The sequence below is a fragment of the Heterocephalus glaber genome, unplaced genomic scaffold (genome assembly GCF_053883595.1).
Source record: "Heterocephalus glaber isolate CG9 unplaced genomic scaffold, H.glaber_assembly_v1.0 deba00001002, whole genome shotgun sequence".
Taxonomy (NCBI): domain Eukaryota; kingdom Metazoa; phylum Chordata; class Mammalia; order Rodentia; family Bathyergidae; genus Heterocephalus; species Heterocephalus glaber.
Window position 1 is genome coordinate 598,019 of NW_028258178.1, and position 20,696 is coordinate 618,714.

A 20,696-nucleotide genomic window follows, 5' to 3' on the forward strand; every position below is an offset into this window, starting at 1 on the left:
TTCTGGGAAATGTCAGGCCTGCAGGAAACAGAGGGGCCCCACTGGAACCATCCTGCAGGTGGGCGGGGAGCAGAGGGAGCAGGCTGTGTGAGGGAACAGAGGCTCAGTGTGCAAGTGAGAGGTTTATGTACACGGGAGAGTTGGTGTGAGCAGGAGACAGTTGGCAAGCAAGGCAGGGCATTTATATGCGCAAGTAAGGAGGTTGGGTGCCAGGGTGTGGGTGTTTGTGCGAAGTGAAGGAGTTCTAACTGCAAGGGAAACGTTTGCTCAGAAGAATGTGTTCAAAGGAGATGTTGAGCCTACCATACCAAGAGTAGAAAGAAAAAGGGTGCCTGGCAAAATGTTCATGCAGAAAGGTGTGGAGTTTGTGAAGGAACAGTGATGTTCGCAAGAAAGACAGTTCAGGGAACCGAAAGGTCTGCCGCGTGCGCGAGGCTCAGAGAAGAGTTGTAAGGGATGAGGGGTACGTGCGCGCTCCCGCAGTGCCCCAGCAATCCCACCCCGACAAGGCGCTCGGTCCTGGGCCCCGCCCACCGCGCATAGCAGGGCGCGCTCCGGCCCGTCAGCGAGCCGCTGCTCCACCATTGGCTAACTGACGGGGGGGGGGCGTGCAGCTGTTCCCGGAAGCGCGGGGCCCCCCACGCGCCCGGGACCGGGAGTCCGAGAGCGGTAGGTGCTTAGCAACGGGGAAGGAGTGTAGTGGGTAGGTGGGGAGGCACGAGGTAAACTGTGGGTCCCTCGCCACACAGGGTTAAGATAGTGCCTAGCAACGGGGGGTCTAGCTCGGAGAAGTAGAGAGGTAGCCTTGGAGGATCTGTGGATGTCTGGCAACGGGGGAGGACCCTAGCAACGGCGAGGGGCTGGGAAAGTGGGTTTGGGAGGCGGACAGGTAGAACTACTTGTTCCTAGCAACCAGGGGAGTAACCAGGAGGAACTGTGGAGATCTATTAACAGGGGAGAATGTCTTTACTAGATAGGAATCTGAGAAAGGGCCGAAGCAGGGCACAGCAGGGAGCCAGTCCTACAACTTCTAACAATTCCTCCTTTTCTCCCTTAGGCAATGTGGCTGGAGCTAGGGGGGCTACTGCGGGGAACCTGTGGACAGCTGGGCTGGAATATTGGTCTGCCTTGTGGGGTCCTGGGGCCTAGGCCCCACTGGTGGGTAAGGAGGTCCCCAAAGAGAAAAGGCTTGGGAAGGCTTCAGAGAATAACGGCCCTGGAGTGGTCCAAAAGGGCCAGGCAGACGCTCCAACCTTCAGTTTTTACCACCCTCCACATCTCTTGCAGGGCCCCTGTGGGGGGTTTTGGGCCCAAAAGTTTCATCAGGATGGGCCTGGGAGAGGCCTGAGTGAGGAGGACATTCGGAGGGCACGCGAGGCCCGTCTCAGGAAAACACCCCGGCCCCAGGTATCACCTCGCCCCCAGCAATACCCTATGAAGGCTACTGGCCTCCAAATCTCAGGGAAGGGGTGGCAGCAGGTTGGTTGGCTTCCCAGCGCTGTCTGCGCCCTCCCACCCTCAGAGCTTCTTGTTTCCCAGCTGAGTGACCGCGCCCGAGAACGCAGGGTACCTGCCTCCCGGATCAGCCGCCTGGCCAGCTTTGGGGGTAGGTGTGACCCTGAGGGGTCAGGGTGTTTCCTAGATCAGACAGAGAGGCAACATTTACAGGATGAAGCAAGAAAAAGATGAGAGGGAGGGCCGGGGATTTAGCTCATTGGTTTCGCCGCCTGCTGCGCAAGCACAAGGACTGGAGTTCGATTCCTAGTACCAAAAAAAAAAAAGATGAGAGAGAGGAGAGGCAAGGAAAAGAGGACAAAAGCCAAGCCCTGCAAAGCCAAGAGAGACACAGAGGAATGTAAGATGATAACATTTGTTGAGAAACTGTTTGTGCAAGGACCCCTACACAATGACCTCTCTGTACTAAATGTTGTGGGGTTTTTGTTGTTTTTTTTTTTGGTACCGGGGATCAAACTTGGGACCTTGTGCTTGCGAAGCAGACACCGGAACCACTGAGCTAAATCCCCGGTCCTAAATGTTGTTTTTTTAAGCAAAACATTTATTGGTACATTTTAGACACATAATGATAACACTCATCACTGGGAATTTGTACCTGTACAAATATCCTACTTCTACACCCCCACCCCCACCCCACCCCCCGCCCCCGGGCTCTGTACTAAATTGGTAACTTTTTGGGCCAGGGATTTAGCTCAGTGGTGCCGCACCTGCCTTGCAAGCCCAAGATCCTGAGTTCAATCCCTGGTACCCTCCCCCCCAAAAATAGTTAACTTTTTTTCCATTTTAGAGGTGAGGAAATGGAAGCTAAGAGAAGTAAGGTGACTTGACTGCAGGTCATGTAGCAGGATTGTTGAAACCGGCATAAAATAATTCAAAAAAGAGAGATAAACATAGAGCAAAGTTACTGTGGACAACAAAATAGGAGTCCCCAGAAGGGCAAGGATTTGAGGGCCTTTGTACTAGTGATGGACCCAGGGCTTTCACACTGAGGTGCATCCCCAGCCCTTTATTTTATTTCTTATTTTGAGAAGAGGTCTTAGTTAAGTTGCCCAAGCTGGGCTCAAACTTGCAGTCCTCCTGCCTCAGCCTCCCAGAGTACTGGGATTACCATATCCAGCTTCAGGGCTTCCTTACCTTTGGTTATACACTAGAATCAGCTGGAATGTTTAATAAAATACAAATTCCCAGGCCTCATCTTAGACCAGTTCAGTCAGAATCTCAGGAGTGAGGCCTGGCATTTACAAAAGCTCCTTAGAGGACTCTGAACTGCTGGGAGAGAGACAGAACTATGGAAAGAGGGATAAAGTAAAAGCCTCGAGTTGAAGAGAAACCTAAGCTGGAAAAGAGAAAGATCCTGAATTGGAGACAGAAACGGTGAGTCGAGTTAGGAGATAGATGTATAGACTAAGAAGACAGGCATGGAGCCCCATGCCTACAGTCCCAGCTACTCAGTAGTCCGAGGCAGAAGATTGCAAGTTTGGGCACCTTATTGAAAGACCCTTTCTCAAAACTGAAAGGACTGGCATGTAGCTCAGTGACAGAGCACCCCAGTACCAGAAAGAGAGAATGAGAAGAGAGAAGGTCTGAGGGGAAGGCTCCAGGCGAGCGGCACTCAGCATCCTCTCTCACTCCTCAGGACTGGCTGTGGGCTTGGGGCTGGGAGCACTGGCTGAGGTAGCCAAGAAGTCCCTGCCAGGAGGACATCTGCAGTCAGGTGAGTGAACCTCATCTTCTAGGTTCAGATCCTGGCCTTGTTGTGTGACCTGGGGTAAGTGGCATCACCTCTCTGAGCCCTGGTTTCTTTGTTGGAAGATTGGGGTAATGAGAATGTACCTATCTTTTAGGGTTGTGAAGTGCATAGAACCAGGGCTAAGCAGCTGTCAGGGCTGTGTAATAGAAACTATTATCTGAGAAAAATATAAGCCACTGGGAGTTGCTGACTCTGAGCGAGGGAGGAAAATAGTGCTGATAGGATGTGTATATGCCAAAGATGGAATCACACCTTTGGAATTTATAGGTGAGATTCCATAACAGGTCAGTGTCTTGAAACAAAAGTGAGGGTAGATAGTCAAGATTACAGTGGCCGGGGATTTAGCTCAGTGGTTTCGCCACCTGCTACGCAAGCGCAAGGACCCAAGTTCGATCCCCAGTACCAAAAAAAAAAAAAAAAAATTACAGTGAGACTAAAAAGACATTGATTGACAGATGGCATGTGTGAACTATGATTGGATGTGAGTTTGAAAAAAATAACTATGAAAGACATTTTGGAGCCAGGTGTGGTGATGCACATCTATAATTTCAGCACTCTGGGAGGCTGAGGGAGGAGGATCACAGTGAATTTAAGGCCCGCTTGGGCTACAGAATGAGTTCAAGTCCAGCCTGAACTGTGTAGCGAGATTCTGTCTTGGAAAAAAAAAAAAAAGATATTTTGGGGGAACAATTGGGAAAATCTGAATATAGCCTGGATAGGAAAGTAGATATTAGGCAATTAATGTTAATTCTCTTACATGTGATTATATAGGAGAACATCCTCATTCTCTTTTTTTTGGTACCGGGGATCAAACTCCGGTCCTTGCGCTTGAGCAGCAGGCGGTGAAACCACTGAGCTAAATCCCCGGCCCAACATCCTCATTCTTAGTAGAAGTAAAGTGCAACTATATGTAATGTCAGCAAAACATAATATTTATTTATTTATTTTTATGTACCAGGGATCGAACTCAAGACCTTCTGCTTTCGAGGCAGGCAGTGGAACTATTTATTTTTTTTAAGACAAGGTCTCACTATGTAGTTCAGGCTGGCCTTGAGCTCACTATGTAGACCAGGCTGGCCTCAAACTCATGGTTATCCTCCTGCCTCAGCCTCCCAAGTGCTGGGATTACAGGCATGCACCACCACACTGGGCAGCAAAACATAATATTTAATGTCCAGGTGTCACACGCGCCCCTGCAGGGATAACCAGATGAGGCAGGATGTTACAATGCTAAATCAAGATGAAGAGTATTCATGATATTACACATGCAGTTTTCTATTTGATTCTCAACGAAGAGTTGAGGATTGATGGAGGAGTAACCTATTGGTCAAGGCCAACCTGAGTCTAAACTCTGTCCTGCCACTCCGTGTGATGCCACCCTCAACCAGGCCCTGACCTCAGCCCTCATTTCCTCACCTTGAACATAAGGTGTGAGTGGTTCTTACTTGGGTGTTAGTTGGGATTTGGTCAGAGAATCCACAAAGGCACTTAGGGGCCGGGGATTTAGCTCAGTGGTTCCACCGCCTGTCTCACAAGCGGAAGGACCCAAGTTTGATCCCTGGTACCAACAAAGAAGAAAACAACAAAAAAAAGGAAAGGCACTTAGAATTCTGCCAGCACTGGGTGAGCATTCAGTAAATTCTCTGTGTTTTTTGTTTTTGTTTTTTCCCTTTTTTTCTGACACTGAGAATTGAACCCAGGGTCTTTGCACTCAGCTACATCCCCAGTCATTTTTAAATTTAGGGGTTTTTTTTGCTTTTTAAAAAATTTTTTTGCTACCGGGGATCGAACTTGGGACCTTGCTCTTGCGAGGCAGGAGCTGGAACCACTGAGCTAAATCCCGGCCCTTTTTTTTTGGGGGGGGGTCATTTTTAAATTAAAAAAAAAATTTTTTTAATTTACTTTATTTATTTATTTACTTACTTAGTTATTTGAGACAACATCTTGCTATGTAGCCCAGGCTGGCCTCAAACTCATAGCGATCTTCCTACTTTGGCCTCTCAGAGTGCTGCAGTTGCAGGTATATGCCATCGTGCCCAACTGTTTTTATTTTTGACACATACTAATTGTACATATTTATGGGTTACGGTGTAACCTACCTACCTTTCTCTCTTTCTCTCTTTCTCTCTTTCTTTCTTTCTTTCTTTCTCCTTTTCTCCCTTCCTTTTTTTGGTTCTGGGGATTTAACCTAGAGCCTTGTGCATGCTAAGCATGCACTTGACCACAGAGCTACAGCTACAGCCCCCATGTGACATTTCCATACATGTATATAATGTGTGATAATCAGATTACTGTAATTAACATCTCTGTCATTTCTATAACTTAACATTGTGAAACATAAGAGTAAATGCACACATACACATTCCACCCACTGTCAGATTGATGATGTCCTCATATGTCTTGGAACCTCTGGAAAACTCACTGAATATTTTTGGGAACGTGACAGTGAAGAGGGGGCAAATAATATCTTCATATTATGATGAAAATACGTTGATCTCACAGACCATCCTGAAAGGTCTCAGGGACCCTGGGGTTCTTGGACCATGTGTGGAGATTTACTCCCCAGAATCTCCAGAAGCTCCTCTCTTGCCCCCTCCTGGCCATTTCCTTCACTAAGGATGACCTCTGTCTTTGGCTTCTGACATTCATGATTAGTTTGCCTGTTTTTGTTTTTATATAAATATAATTAATTTGGGAGGCTGAGGCAGGAGGATTGCTACAAGTTCAAAGCCAGCCTAAACTACATAGTGAGAGCCTGTCTCAAAAAAAAAATTATATATTGACTGGACAGTGTATTCTTGTGTACTTGACTTCTTTTATGCAACATTATGTTTGTGAGATATATTTGTTATTACATGTAATAGTATACTACTTATTCAGTACTGCAGAAATTACCCTGTAACTGTTCCACAATTTTTTTCCCCTTGCTGCGTAGTGGCCCAGGCTGGCCTCAAACTCAGGGTGATCCTCCTGCCTCAGCCTCCTGAGTGCTGGGATTATAGGCATGCACCACCACACTAAGCTGTTTCACAACTTTTTAGTCATTGTTTGGATTGTTATTTGCTTGTTTCCAGTTTGGGACTGCCATCAGTAATGCTGCTGTGGACATTCTCGCACTATCTGTTGGCAGCCACTTTCTACACGTCTCTTGAGTGTATACCTGGGAGGGGGATTGGCACTGTTGGTGTGTGCCTCACTAGAAAATTCCCACTGTTTTCCTATGGGCTTGTGCCAGCACAGGTCTGAGTTCAGATTGCTGCCCATCTTTACCTTTTTCATTTTAGCCATTCTGGCAGCTGCAGTGGTGGTAGGGTTATTTTTGTGGTAGTAACATCAGTGGTTATTGTCTCCTTCCCAGAGAGCAGCTCCCAGCTGGACGCCAGCCCTTTCCTATCTGAGGCCAACGCTGAGAGGATTGTGCAGACCCTGTGCACTGTTCGGGGGGCCGCCCTCAAGGTTGGCCAAATGCTCAGCATCCAGGGTACAGCATGACCCTCAACTCCTCACCCTGATCTCCACCCAGTCCCATCCCCACAAGACTTGACATCGTCGGGTGCTAACTCTCAGGGAGTCCTCCCTCAACTCCTCCCTCACTGGGCCCCCTCCCACTGTCTCCCAAGACAACAGGCTCATCAGCCCCCAGCTGCAGCGCATCTTTGAGCGGGTCCGCCAAAGTGCCGACTTCATGCCCCGCTGGCAGATGCTGGTGAGTACGCACCTGGCAGGGGACAGACATGGAGACTCTTCTGTCTCCTCCACACCTCCCTGACCCTCTCTTCACTGCTGCACTCCCCCATCTGACTCTGAGCTTCAGTTTCTCCATCTGTAAAATGGGGATCACCAAAGTACACACCTCATACATACCGTCACCATGATTAAATGAAAGGAGGGTGCACAGTGCTTTATTCTGTCCTAGGCACAGACTCGGCTCTGTTGAGACAGCAAAGCATAGTAGTTAAGAGTTTGAGCCCTATCTCTGCTAGTCACAGCCATAACCTCTCTGTGCCTTTGTTACCTCATCTGGGAAATGGAGACAGTGGCAGCCACACCTGTATCATAGGGTTATATAAATTAGTATCTAGTTCACACACTAGACTGCTTAGATTTTTGTTTGTTTATTGTTGGTACTGGGGATCAAACTCGGGACCTTGCGCTTTCCAGGCAGGCAGTGGGACCACTGAGCTAAATCCTCGGCCCTAGACTGCTTAGTTGATATTACATGGAGTACTTAGAACTGCCTCTGTCATACCATGAATGACATGGAAGTTTTAGAGGTGATTATTACTGTTTTGTTTTTTTTTTCAATTAGAGGAGATCATATCTAGAAATAGGCTGGCACAGCACCTGGCCTTGAGTAAGTGCCCAAGACACAAGCTGTTCTTCTGATAAGTGAGTGAAGGTGTGGACTGCAGAACCTGGCTGCTACCTGCCTCCCAATGCCAGTTCTGCTCACTGCCTTGTGACCCCATGTGGTCACTGCCTCTCTGAGCCACTTGAAACAGGACTAGCCCACAGGAAGCAATTCTGGATCATGTTAATTTGTTGTTTGGTTTGGTTTGGTACCAGGGATCGAACTCAGGACCTTGCACTTGCAAGGCCGGTCCAGTGCCACTGAGCTAAATCCCCGGCCCTTGAGCATGTTAATTTTGAGTTAATAATACAATACAAGAGTATAATAAAGGTTGTTGTCAATCTTAACTATAAACAGTAGCAGTTCCCACAACTGCCCACATAGCTTAGGGAGTACAGACTCGAGAGAGACAAGCCAGGCTGGGCCTTCCAGTCTCCAGTACCTGGCAGATCACCAGGGCAAGAAACTTATCTCTGAGGCTCAGTTTCTGTATCTGTAAAGTGAAGTTACAGTCAAGAACTTAGCCCATGGTTATTAACTTGTCAAAAAATGCTCAGCCCTGGGAATGAACTCAGCTGTCTATAACCATGATGGTGACATTGTCATGACCACTCCCCACAGAAAGTTCTTGAAGAGGAGCTGGGCAAGGACTGGAAGGACAAGCTGGCCTCCCTGGAGGAGATGCCCTTCGCCGCTGCCTCAATTGGGCAGGTGCACCAGGGTGTGCTGAGGAATGGGACTGAGGTGGCTGTGAAGATCCAAGTGAGAATGGAAGCCAAGCAGGGTTGGGGGTGGGCATCGCACTCTCCCAGAGGAGTGACTTCCACTCCCCCATCTCCCCTGCCCACAGTACCCAGGTGTTGCCCAGAGCATCCACAGCGATGTGCAGAATCTGCTGGCAGTGCTCAAGATGAGCACAGCCCTACCGGAAGGTGAGGCACCTGGTCGGTCCCAACCAAGGGAGGGCACAGAGCTGGTTGAGTCTGTGAGCGTGTGCCAGACAGAAAGGGGTTCGCTGAGCAGGGAAAGCCCAGAGCATGAGTGTGTGTGACAGAGACAGAAGCCCAGGCTGGGGTCAAGACACAGACATGCAGAGAGTGAGCACACGTAGGGGGCTTTCAGTGCAGAAAGGTCTTGGAGCCAGAAAGGGGTCGGTGGGGCACCGTGTTTGTGCGGATAGTGTTGAGGGAGGAAGGCAGGAGTCAGGCTAGAAAGAAGAAGTGAGGCAGCTTGAGCACAGGACAGCAAGAAGGTAGCATTGTGTGTCTGTGGAGGAGCTGGAGTGCATGCACAGCAAAGAGATGACCTGGCAGAGATGGCAGCAGGACCGCAGCTATGAGAGAACAGAGGGATAGTGCAGACTTTGATGCCATTAAAAGGCCTGGAGCAGAGATGCGAGGGACAGCAAGAGAGACAGAGGGGGCACAACTGGAAAGAAGACACTTGAATGGGAACTCAAGGGGTCTGGTGGGGATCAGGGCATCAGGCTGGGGCCTTCCCCCACTGACACCATACCCCCAGGCCTGTTTGCTGAGCAGAGCCTGCAAGCCTTGCAGCAGGAGCTGGCTTGGGAATGTGACTACCGTCGAGAGGCAGCCTGTGCCCAGAGCTTCAGGTGAGCTGGCTTCCCTGTGGGCCTGGGGAACCCTTCCCTCTGGCCTCCCTGCCTCCCCCCAGCTCTGGCAGCCAGAACCCGGGGGCAGGGCTGATGGATGCCTGTTACTTCACTTGTCCTCTGGTCCTCTGCGGGCATGGACAGCTCACTGCTCTCTGGGTGTCAGTTTTCTCCTGTCAGATGGGACAGGTATCCACTGTGGTCTGACACAGCACTTAATTACACCATGAGGCACAGATACACCCACTGGTTTGGCAGATTGAGCAGTCTGGCAGCACTGGGGATTAGAGGGTGAGGATGCAGAGAATGCGTTACCTACTGTGGGCAAGAGGAGAGTGACAGAAGCATTCTGGAGAACAGCTTGGCATCACCAAATTCGCCCTTATATTCACACACTTCACAACCCACTTTTTAAATTCTGTGGGGACACTTGTGCCAGTATACATGACCAGCCTTTTCCAGAATGCTTAGAGCAGCATTGTTTTTAAGAGCCCCAAGGTAGAAATAATCCACATCTATCACATTTATCTAGCAGGGTGGATAAATAAATTATGGTATACTCATCAGAATATTATACAGCAATGAAAATGAATGAACTATAGCTACACCGAACAGTGTGGTTGTATCTTGGAAGTATGGTGATATACAAAAATTTGACACCTCAGCAGCATCCTCCACAGTGTGACTCACGTTTGTTGAAGGTCTGTAATGCATCAGGCTTGGTACATAGAGTGAGAGTTGGGTCAATGGAACACTGTGCTTTGGGACATGTGTCCCAGACCCACAGCTTGGGGGTCCCCGCTTGGGTCAGCCTTTACCAGTGGCCTCAGGAGAGTCTCCTTACGGGGGAGTGAGGATAAATGGAAACCGTGATGATGAGATCTTGGCACACAAAATGCTCTTGAGAAGTGGTTCATACAAGGGGCCGGGGATTTAGCTCAGTGGTTCCGCTGCCTGCCCTGCAAGCAGAAGGACCCGAGTTCAATCCCCAGTACCAAAAAAAGTAGTTCTTCATACATCAGAGATCTTACAACCAAGGACAGAAATACCAGCCCTAACCAGGACCTTGAGGAAGAGGTTACAAAGCTGGATGAGGGGCCAGCGCACCCTCATCTTGGTCTGGGGCGTACCAGCTCCCCCACAATATCCTCTAGGGCCCATAAGAGTTAAGAACCCACCTCGTTCCCCTGGTCCCTGCTGCTTTTCTTCCTGGTCCCTCCTCTCCAGCATCTCACAGGTCCTCAATGAAAAGCCTCACTTGTATTCTTTGCCTCCTAAATCCTATCCTCTATGTATATTTATCTTTTTCTTTTTCAGACAGGGTCTCACTATGTAGTTCAGGCTGGCCTTGAACTCACTATGTTGCCCAGGGTGATCCTCCTGCCTCAGCCTCCTGAGTGCTGGGATTATAGGCATGCGCCACCACACCTGGCCCAAATCTTACTCTGACACACTTACCTCAATCTATAATTGGTCTGTCTGTTACAGCATGGGCTCTGATGGTCCAGGCCAGGGCTGGCTCAGGCACTGATCTGTCCCCAGCATAAGAAAAGACAAAGAAGGACTCTCCTTTTATTTACCAGTGTTCAGAATAGAGCATCCCCCTTGTATCCATGGGGACATGTTCCAAAACCCCCAGTGGATGCCTGAGTCCGTGGAGTGTACTGAACCCTATATAGACCAGGTTTGTCCTGTGCATACCTATGATAAAGTTTAACTTATACATTAAGCACATGATTTCTGGAGCAACATTGCCAGCAGAACACTCACTTTTGCTGTTAAAGGCTTCCACCCATAGATTTAATGCCTTTTCCCATTTTTGGCAATGCTGAGAATCAAACCCAGGGCCTTGCACATGCTAACCAAGCACTCTTAACAGTGATGTCCATCCTGAGGCCTGATTTTCTACCTTCGCTAAGCACTAAAGCAATTAAACATTGTAATCATAACTTTTGCAGTTTGAGATATGACAGAAAAACTAACATGAATTTATTTTTCCTTCCCAGTTTCACAGATTTGTTCTTACCACAGATCTTAGAGCCAGGTGTGGTGGCACATGCCTGTAATCCCAGCACTCAGGAGGCTGAGGCAGGAGGATCACTGAGAGTTTGAGGCCAGCCTGGGATACTTAGTGAGTTCAAGGTCAGCCTGAACTACACGGCGAGACCCTGCCTCAAACAAACACCAAAACCCCATAGATTTTAGAAACCTCAACCTATGATTTTTTTCTTTCCTTTTGAGAGCTTTTACCTTCTTACATAAAAAAGAAAATATCAATGATCAAAAACATGGTGAATGTTTAAATTTTATTTATTTATTTATTTTTTATTTATTTTTTTTTTTTTGGTGCTGGGGATTGAATTTGGGACCTTGTGTTTGTGAGGCAGGCAGTGGAACCACTGAGCTAAATCCACAGCCCGTGAATGTTTAAATTTTTAAAATTTAATTTAATTTTTTTATTTTTGAGTACCAGGGATCGAACTCGGGTCCTTGCACTTGCACAGCAGGCAGTGAAACCACTGAGCTAAATCCCCAGCCCCTTAAATTTTAAAAATTTATTACAGTAAAGTACATAGCGCCATTAATCCCCCTCATGTCGAACACTTTTTTTTCCTCCTCCCTGTATCAGAGATAGAACAAAGGACCTTGTGCTTGCCAGGCAGGCACAGCACCACTGAGCTATATTCCAGGCTCTCAAACACTTTTTTTTCTCGGTCTGGGGATCAAACTTGGGACCTTTCGAGGCAGACTCGGTGCCACTGAGGTAAATCCTTGGCCCCATCTCAAACACTCTTTTTAAATCAATTCAAAATGTTTACCTTTTGTGGTCATTTTGACAGAGGATGAACCAGAAGTCACAGGGTACCAAGTATGTAGCAAATAAGGTGGATGAGGACACGTGGTAATATATAAATATATTTTTTGTTTGTTTGTTTTTTGAGGCAGGGTCTCCCTTTGTAGTTCAGGCTGGCTCTGAATTCACTGTATAGCCCAGGCTGGCCTCGAACTCATGGTGATCCTCCTGCCTCAGCCTCCCGAGTGTTGGGATTACAGGCATGCGCCACCACGCCCGGCTCACGTGGTAATATTTTTATGAGCCTACCTTTCCATTGGATGGCATTTGCCATCAGCATTCATTGCATTTTTTATCATACCTTATAAAGATACTCAGAAAAGAGTACTTCCAGAACTGCTTCAGAAAGTGACAAGAATGATGGGATAAGAGAGTAGAGTTTGAATTGAGGAAGAGTATTTTGAGGTGGATTAATGGCAATGTGTCCTTTACTGTAATAATTTCTTTTTTTGAGACAAGGACTCATTATGTAGTCCAGGCTGGCCTTAAATTCACTATGTAGTCCAGGTTAGGCTCAAACTCATGGCAAGCCTCCTGCGTCAGCCTCCCGAGTGCTGAGATTATAGGGATGTACCACCACGCCTGACCTACTGTAATAAAATTTAAAAACACAAACATTTACTATGTATGTTGATCACCCCTTGGATGTATCTCTTTACTTTATTTTGTGGTATTGAGGATTGAATCCAGGGCATTCACAGTTACATCCCCAGCTTTTTTTATTTGGAGACAGGGTCTCACTCTATTGTTGAATTGCCAGGGGTGAGCTCAAATTTGTGATCCTCCTGCCTCAGCTTCCCAGAGTGCTGGGACCCAGCTGCTGTGCTTCTCTTTGGCCCATCTGAAATAGCAGCATCAGCACCACACTTGCTTTGGGCCATTATTAAGTAAAATATGAGTGATCTGAACATAAGCACTGCAATACCAGGAAAGTCAATCTGATAACTAAGTGGCTACTGACTAACAGATAAATAGCATACACAATGCACTGAACCCTGGACAAAGGGACAGTTCACATCCCAACCAGAATGGAGTGGGATTTTATCACTATTCAGAATGGCATGCAATTGAGAAATTAGGAATTGTTTATTTATGTACATCCATTTCTTTTTTTTTATAGTACGGGGGACTGAACCCAGGCCCTTCACATTGAGCTACATCCCTGCCCCTTTTTATTTTTATTTTGAGATGGTCTCACTAAGCTCCCCAAGCTGGCCTCAAACTTTCGATCCTGCTTCAGCCTCCCAGCAGTGCTGATGTTACAGGTGTGCACCACCATGCCCAGCCCATTTAATGGTTTTGACTACAGTTGACTGCTAGTAACTGAAACCTTAGAAAATGCAACTGCAAATTATGGGGGACTCCTCTTGAGACCACGGAATGATCTATGTATACACTATTAAGATTCTTATATCAGCGACTATTTGGGGGATAAGTGAATAAACTGATTTTTTTTTAATGATGCATAAGTTAAATACATTGAGCTCATCCAGGGGCAACCAGAAGTTGAATGTCTTTCAGCAGGGCAGTGGTGAGTCCCAGACAACACCCAGTTAAAGGCAAGCGTAGAGTAGGCCGTACAGGGATACTTGTTAAATGTTAGTCTGGCCAGTTATTTTTTTTTGGTACCGAGGATTGAACTTGGGTCCTTGCGCTTGCACAGCAGGCGGCGAAACCACTGAGCTAAATCCCCAGCCCAGTCTGGCCAGTTATTAGCCATCACCCAGGGCAGACAGGTGAGAGAAAGGCCATGTGAGAGAAGGGAAAACAAGAAGATGTCCTGAAAGAATTCTCTGAAAGGGCCGGGGATTTAGCTCAGTGGTTCCATCACCTGCCTCGCAAGCGCAAGGTCCCGTTCAATCCCTGGTACCACCCACCCCCCAAAAAAAGAATTCTTGGGGACCTGCCTCCAGGGGCCTAAAGCATAAAGTCTCATTCCCTCCCCTTCCTTCTGCCCCAGGCAGCTGTTAGCAGATGACCCCTTCTTCCGGGTGCCAGCTGTGATTAAAGAGCTGTGCACCACACGAGTGCTGGGCATGGAGCTAGCTGGTGGAGTTCCTCTGGACCAATGCCAGGGTCTGAGCCAGGACACCCGGAACCAGGTAGGTTCCTTCATGGGACAGTAGGGAGGGCCTGGCCCATGCTCCCTCTGCAGGCCAGGGGAGGCTCTGCAGGGGCACATCACTGATAACTTCTCTCCACCACAGATTTGCTTCCAGCTCCTGAGGCTGTGTCTTCGGGAGCTGTTTGAGTTCCGATTCATGCAGACAGATCCCAACTGGGCCAACTTCCTGTACGATGCCTCCAGCCACCAGGTTGGTTACTTTCGATGTGAGTCAGGGCATTTTGGCGCTGGAATGAATATTCCCTAATATTTCCGTAGCTCAGCACAATTGTAGTTTATTATCCATGCTTCTCCTTGCAATGGCTCAGGGACTCCAGGTCTTTCCCTTTTGCACTTTGCCTTCTCCTAGGCCTTGGTGTGCTCTATTTCCAGTGCAAGGAGAGAGACTGAGGGGGTGACCCTCTGCCTAACTGCTTTGGTCAGAAGTGACATGTCATTTCCTTTATCATTTCTTCAGTGATGACCTAGAGTAGTTAGTACCAAGATGGGGAAACAGAGGCCACAGTGGTCAGGGCTGGGAATGGGAGGATGGGGCTGGGGCCAGGGCATGCGCCTGACCCAGCCTAGGTTGGGTAGGGATCAAGGAAGCCTTCTTGAAGGAAGTGTCATTAACTTCTGAGACTAGAAAGAAGGAAACGGCAGCCATGCAGAGAGCAGGGCCAGTGTTCCAAGCAGAAGGCACAAGTGTACAAAGGCATGGATGTGAGAGTTTAGATTTTTCCTCTGTATGGATCCATCTTTGCCATCACCAGAGGTTGCCAAGTAGCTCTCCAAAGTGGTCCATCCCCATTCTGTCCCAGAGGGATCTTTGTCAGATACAAATCTGGCAGCCAGGTGTGGTGGCACACACCTGTAATCCTAGTACTCGGGAGGCTAAGGCAGGAGGATCGCCAAGAGTTCCAGGCCAGCCTGGCCTATATAGTGAGTTCAGAGCCAGCCTGAACTATATGGTGAGACCCTGTCTCAAAAAATAAATATGGGCCAGGGATTTAGCTCAGTGGTTTTGCCGCCTGCTGCGCAAGCACAAGGTCCCGAGTTCGATCCCTGGTACCAAAAAATAAATAAATACATACATACATACATACATACAAACAAACAAATCTGGCCAAGATTCCCCTTTCCCAGCTTCCCAGCACACTCAGAACCAAGCCTCAGGCTTTTGTTGAGCATCCTGTGGCTTCTCTTGAGTCTCCAGCCTCCATCCCTTCCGCCCTCACCCACATGCACATCAGCCTGTGTCCCCTCTTAGTTTTATCCCCGGGGAGCTGTTTTTCAAACTCCAGGAGGTTTTCTGATATCCATTTATAGGACTTCAAGAGCATTTTTTTTTTTTTTGGTACCGGGGATCGAACTTGGGACCTTGCGCTTGCAAGGCAGGCACCGGAACCACTGAGCTAAATTCCCGGCCCAGCATTTTTTGATTTAATGAAATAGAATAGAAAATACTTACCAGTGTCTCACAGATGAGAGAGGTCTGTTTTATTTGGGATCACTTTTATATGACATATTTATGTGTGCATTTGGCCAGATACCACGAATAAACTTGTTCTTACTGTGGGGTATGGTTGGTCATTCAGACTCCACTGCCCTAAAGAAACTCTCACATGGCTGGGATATAGCTCAGTGGCACCGTGCCTGCCTGGCAAATGCAAGGTCCTGAATTTGACTCCTGGTACCAGGAAGAAAAAAAAAAAGAAACATTCTTTGAAGTTCTTATGCAGCAGTTAAGAATGAATGAGCCAGAGGTACACAGACCAATGAGATAAACTGTAAGACCTTGCTAGACCAAAAGCACAAGTTGCAGGATAACTGTAGTAAATACCTTTAAAAGTTTTACCATATGTGAACTATCACTATATTCTCTATGGGTGCACACATGTGTAGAGAATGTAAAAATGCATGCATGGGAATTTTAAGACATGATTTAATAATAGTTTCAGGAAAGTGGTAACCTTGGAAAGGCCCTTGGGAGTGTGGGGGGTCAGAATGGGTTCTATGGGAGACCCCATCTGCATTAGGAATATTTTTTGTTTTAAGTGGGATAGTAGGATTTGAGGGTATTTCACTTACTTTTTCATGTATCTTATTCTCTAGATTTTATTTATTTATTTGGTATTAGAGATTGTACCCAGGGCCTTTGCACTGAACTACATCCCCAGCCCTTTTGTTGTATTTTTTATTTTTTGCATCAAGAGTCTAAGTTGCCCAGGCTTGGCTTAAACTTGTACTCCTCCTGCCTTAGCTTCCAGAGTGCTGGGATTACAGGTGTGTGCCACCATGCCTGGCTTGTTCTCTCAATTTGAGGGGGACGGCCCTAAAATTTCTTACAAAAGCAAATAGGAATGGGTGTGCACACTAATTCTAATTACTCAGGTGGCTGAGGCAGGAGGATTGAAAGTTTGAGGCCAGCCTGGGTAATGTAGTGACTTACCAAGGCAGTGTCTCAAAAAGAAAAATGAGAAAAGGCTAGAGATGTAGCATGGAGACTGGAGACAGAGCCGCAGAAGGCACCTGGGCGAGGCCTCTGTCAGGATCCAGCAGCGCTATGAAAAGGAGAGATGGGTCTTGGTTACCCCAGTAGACAGTGGGGTATCAAGGTCTCCTGGGGTTGCTCTCACCATTCTTCCTTCTCAGGTGACCCTGTTGGACTTTGGTGCAAGCCAGGAATTTGGGACAGAGTTCACAGACCACTACATTGAGGTGAGTCCTCCTGACCCTGGCACCTCTGAATGGGAGGCTCAAGCTAGATACTGAGGCAAAGGGGTAAGAAGGAGAAACACAGCATCTGGAATTAAGAGATAATAAATAATCTTAATATTAACAGCTTTTATAAATACCAAGCACTTAATACGTCAGGCACTGTTTTAAGGTTGTTGGGTGTAATAAGTGATGGAAACCATGTAGCACCTCTGTGGGGTCAGGACCACTTCTAGCCCCATTTTACATATGAAATAACTGAGGCTTAGACAGGTTGACCAAGATCCTAGCAGACCTAGAAGTCACACTCAGGTAGTCTGGGTCCAGACCTGTCCAGGGCCACCTGAGACATCTGAGAGCCACCCTGTCCAGGGCCTTGGTGTGCAGCCTGTGCACCACAGGAAGCCTGGCCTAGGAAGTGCTTCCTTCTTTGCCTGTCTCACACCTGTTGGGGTCAGTTTGTCTCAGAGACCACAGAGAACACTATCTCATTGATTTGTTCAGATTGGACACTCACCCTGGGTCTTTTTTGTTGGTGTTTGTTCATTTTGTGGTATTGAAGATTGAACTCAGGGCCTTCACACTGAGCTACATCCCCAGCCCTTTTTATTTTTGAGGAGAGTCTCACAAAGTTGCTCAGGCAAGGCTTGAACTTAGGGCTTCAATCTCTTAAGAGCTCAGGCTGGGATCGTACGTATGTGCCACCATATCCAACTCAGCCTGGGTCTTCTTTTCTTTCTTTTTTTTGGTACTGGGGATCAAACTCGGGACCTTGCAGTTTCAAGGCAGATGGTGGAACCACTGAGCTAAATCCCCGGCTCTTAGGGGTTCAGCCTGGGTCTTCTAATCATATAGCCATCAGTTCAAACATTTGGTGAAACCATCTCTGTGCCCAGTCTTATTTTGGATGATATAGGAGATAAATAATGACTTAGACTCAAGCTAAATCCCCACTTTCATAGAGTGAGTGTACAGTCCAGTGTCAGGACAGACAGTGAGGACCTGGGGGTTCACGGCTGGGATGGGGGAAGGGCGGGGGCTGTGAGAGCCCAGAGGCCTGACTAGCCTGGGGAGTCAGGAAAGACTTCCTGGAGGGGGAGACATGGGTTGAGACCTGAGAGATGAGGAGGACCAATCAGGAGGAGGCTAGAAGGGTATTCCAGATAAACATGTGCAAAGGTCAAGTGGCAACAAGGGATGGTCCCGTTAGAACAGTGCTTTTAAACTTTAATGTGGACGGGAAGCCCTGGCAATGCTGTTAAATGCAGGTTCTTGCCTGGAGTTAGGCCTAAAATGCCACATCTCCCACAGGCTCCAGATGATGTCAGTGCTGCCAGTGGCAGGGCCCTACAAAACCAAAAGGAAATCCATGTTCAGACTGGGCAGCCAGATCACTCTGAGGCTCAGAGGCTAGCTTTGCAGCTTGTACTGTATCCCCATGGCCCAAGAACTCATCAGGCCACCCCTGAGACGGGACAGGGAGGAGGAGCTGGTACCCTCCAACCTCACACACAGGCTCCATGGGGCCCTCCCTGCAGGCTACCTGGGACACAAACCTCTGAGTAGCTGGAACATCCTGCTTAGCCTTTTCCAGTTTAAAAAAGCCCTGTCACATGAGCCCCTAAGGACCAAGGCCTGACAGATGGCCAGACAGGCATGGATGGAAGAGCTGAGAGAACAGGACTGCCTGAGTAATCCTGTATTCTTCCTCCCCCAAAGAGAGGACTGAATTCAAGTTCAGTCCCCACTTAGCCCATTTCCTCTTTTGTGAAGTGCGAACCCGCACATCCAGCCCTTAGTCAGAAGAGCGACTCATAGTATGTGCTGAGCACTCCATAGGTGTCACCTTCCTTGTCTTCACAACAGCCCCATTTCACAAATGAGAAAGCAGAGGCTCTGGAGCAAAGCAGCGTGCCTGGTCCAGGCTGTGTCTTTCTGCTGCCAGCCAGCAGCAGATCTGTGAGGGAGCCCAGGGAAGCTGGCCAGGGAACTCCCAGCCTCCCTCTTTGAGCACATAGCTGGAGTCCTTAGCTCTGCCCCCTGATTTACTAAAGTAAGTTTCACCAAGGGCACACAGTTCCAGGTCATGGTCACATCCTTGTCCAGCTGCGCCTGGACCCATAAGCAGCCTTGACGCTTATTTTTCTCTGTGCACATCACTGTGGTGGCTTCCATGCACCTCTGGATTCCCAGCCAAGTGGACAGAGCCCCTGACCACCTCTACCCTAAGGCTCTGGGACAGTCTTGAGGGAGACATACCCAGAGGTGAAGGGAGAAGCTCCTAGGCAAGAGGAAGTACCCAGGTAGAGGAAAACAGGTGGACCCAGGTTGGTCCAGGAGGTCCCTGTCCTCTAGAATCCTCGATTCCTGATCGGCTGTTGTCCCCTGCCTCACCCACACCCATCTCTCCAGGTGGTGAAGGCTGCAGCTGATGGAGACAAAGACCGTGTCCTACAGAAATCCCAGGACCTTAAATTCCTCACAGGCTTTGAAACCAAGGTTGGGTGACACTGGGAGAGTAGGGGATGGGGAGCTGCCAGTCTCTACCGAAGGGTTGGAGATGGAATGGATGGGACTTGTCTCTGCTGGGGAGAATGGAGGCCACATCTGTACCCCGAGAGTGGGCAGCTGTATACTGGGGGTCTGGGGAGGAGTGGGGGATATGACTGGCTGACTATTCTGGGAACTTGAGAGAACAGGCACGACTTACCTGCTCTAGAGGGGGTGTTGTTAATCGGTACTGGGATCAGGGAGAGGAGGGCTGCGTGTCTAGGAGGCTCTGAGAGGAAGCCAGGGCTCATGGGGGCAGTGGTAAGAGGGATCTGCTGTCTGCCAGAGCTCTTATACTCTTGGGGGGCTGAGGATTGCTTGTCTCTTCTGGGGTAAGTGGAGGACCCTACATCTAGGTGCATCTCCTGTCCCCACCCCTAGGCATTCTCCGATGCCCATGTGGAAGCGGTGATGATCCTGGGGGAGCCCTTCGCTGACCCTGGCCCCTACGACTTCGGGGTGGGGGACACTGCCCGCCGGATACAGGGCCTCATCCCAGTGCTGCTGCAGCACCGGCTGCGCCCACCACCTGAGGAGACCTATGCCCTGCACCGCAAGCTGGCAGGGGCCTTCCTGGCCTGTGCCCGACTCCACGCCCACATTGCCTGTCGGGACCTCTTCCAGGACACCTACCATCGATACTGGGCCAGTCGCCAAGCACAGCCATTGCCAGAAGCCTCCTGACCAGAGAACCTCCATTCGGACCCCATAGCAGCCTCCATCCAGGGATTCCAGCTCCACAGCAGGCCATCCTTGCTGTGGCACCTCCCTCCTATCCCACGCCTGGCCTGGGGAGGCCCCGAGGCTTCCTGTCTTGCCTAGCTCCCCTCCTTGGCCCAGGATCTTAGGAACCTGGGCCTAGGGTACTCCCAATTCACAGCTCCTCCCATCCAAAGTGGGCATCTGGGAACTGTAGGCCAGGGAACTGCTTAACTGATTTCTGACATCTGAGGGAGCCTTTGACTCACCTCTGCCTCAGGCCTCCCGGGAGCTGGTGAAGGGGAGAGATGGTCAGTGGCGATAGCCTCACCTTTGCCTCCCCTTCTCCACCAGCTGCCTTCTCTCCGGTCCAGACTCTTGTGTATCCGAGGAGTGGGGATTGAACCTTCCCTCCGAATAAAAGCGACCCTCCCCTTCCCCCACCTCTTTTCTCTGCGCTGAGGGGGAGGAGCTCACAGGCGGCCAGGTGCAGATGGTCAAACCCTCTACCACCTGGCGTGCGCCCCTTCCTCAGAAATC

At 48.9% G+C, this 20,696-nt stretch overlaps 1 protein-coding gene across 4 annotated transcripts; it reads left to right on the forward strand.

The window, feature by feature from the left end:
• Positions 1-121: 121 nt before the first annotated feature.
• Positions 122-20,594, forward strand: Coq8b (coenzyme Q8B). Of its 4 annotated transcripts, none has more exons than XM_087209223.1 (15): positions 122-193; positions 1,058-1,162; positions 1,288-1,407; positions 1,540-1,606; positions 3,152-3,229; positions 6,624-6,746; positions 6,886-6,971; positions 8,238-8,378; positions 8,467-8,548; positions 9,138-9,231; positions 14,046-14,187; positions 14,293-14,400; positions 16,845-16,910; positions 19,320-19,406; positions 19,839-20,594. In XM_087209223.1, the coding sequence occupies exons 2-15, from the start codon at positions 1,061-1,063 to the stop codon at positions 20,139-20,141; spliced, it is 1,599 nt and encodes a 532-aa protein (XP_087065349.1). In that variant the 5' UTR covers positions 122-193; positions 1,058-1,060; the 3' UTR covers positions 20,142-20,594. The 4 variants fall into 4 exon arrangements, with proteins under 4 accessions (XP_087065349.1, XP_087065350.1, XP_012924505.1 ...); XM_013069051.3 differs by lacking the exon at positions 122-193 and adding an exon at positions 605-669; XM_013069052.3 differs by lacking the exon at positions 122-193 and adding an exon at positions 663-703.
• Positions 20,595-20,696: the final 102 nt, after the last annotated feature.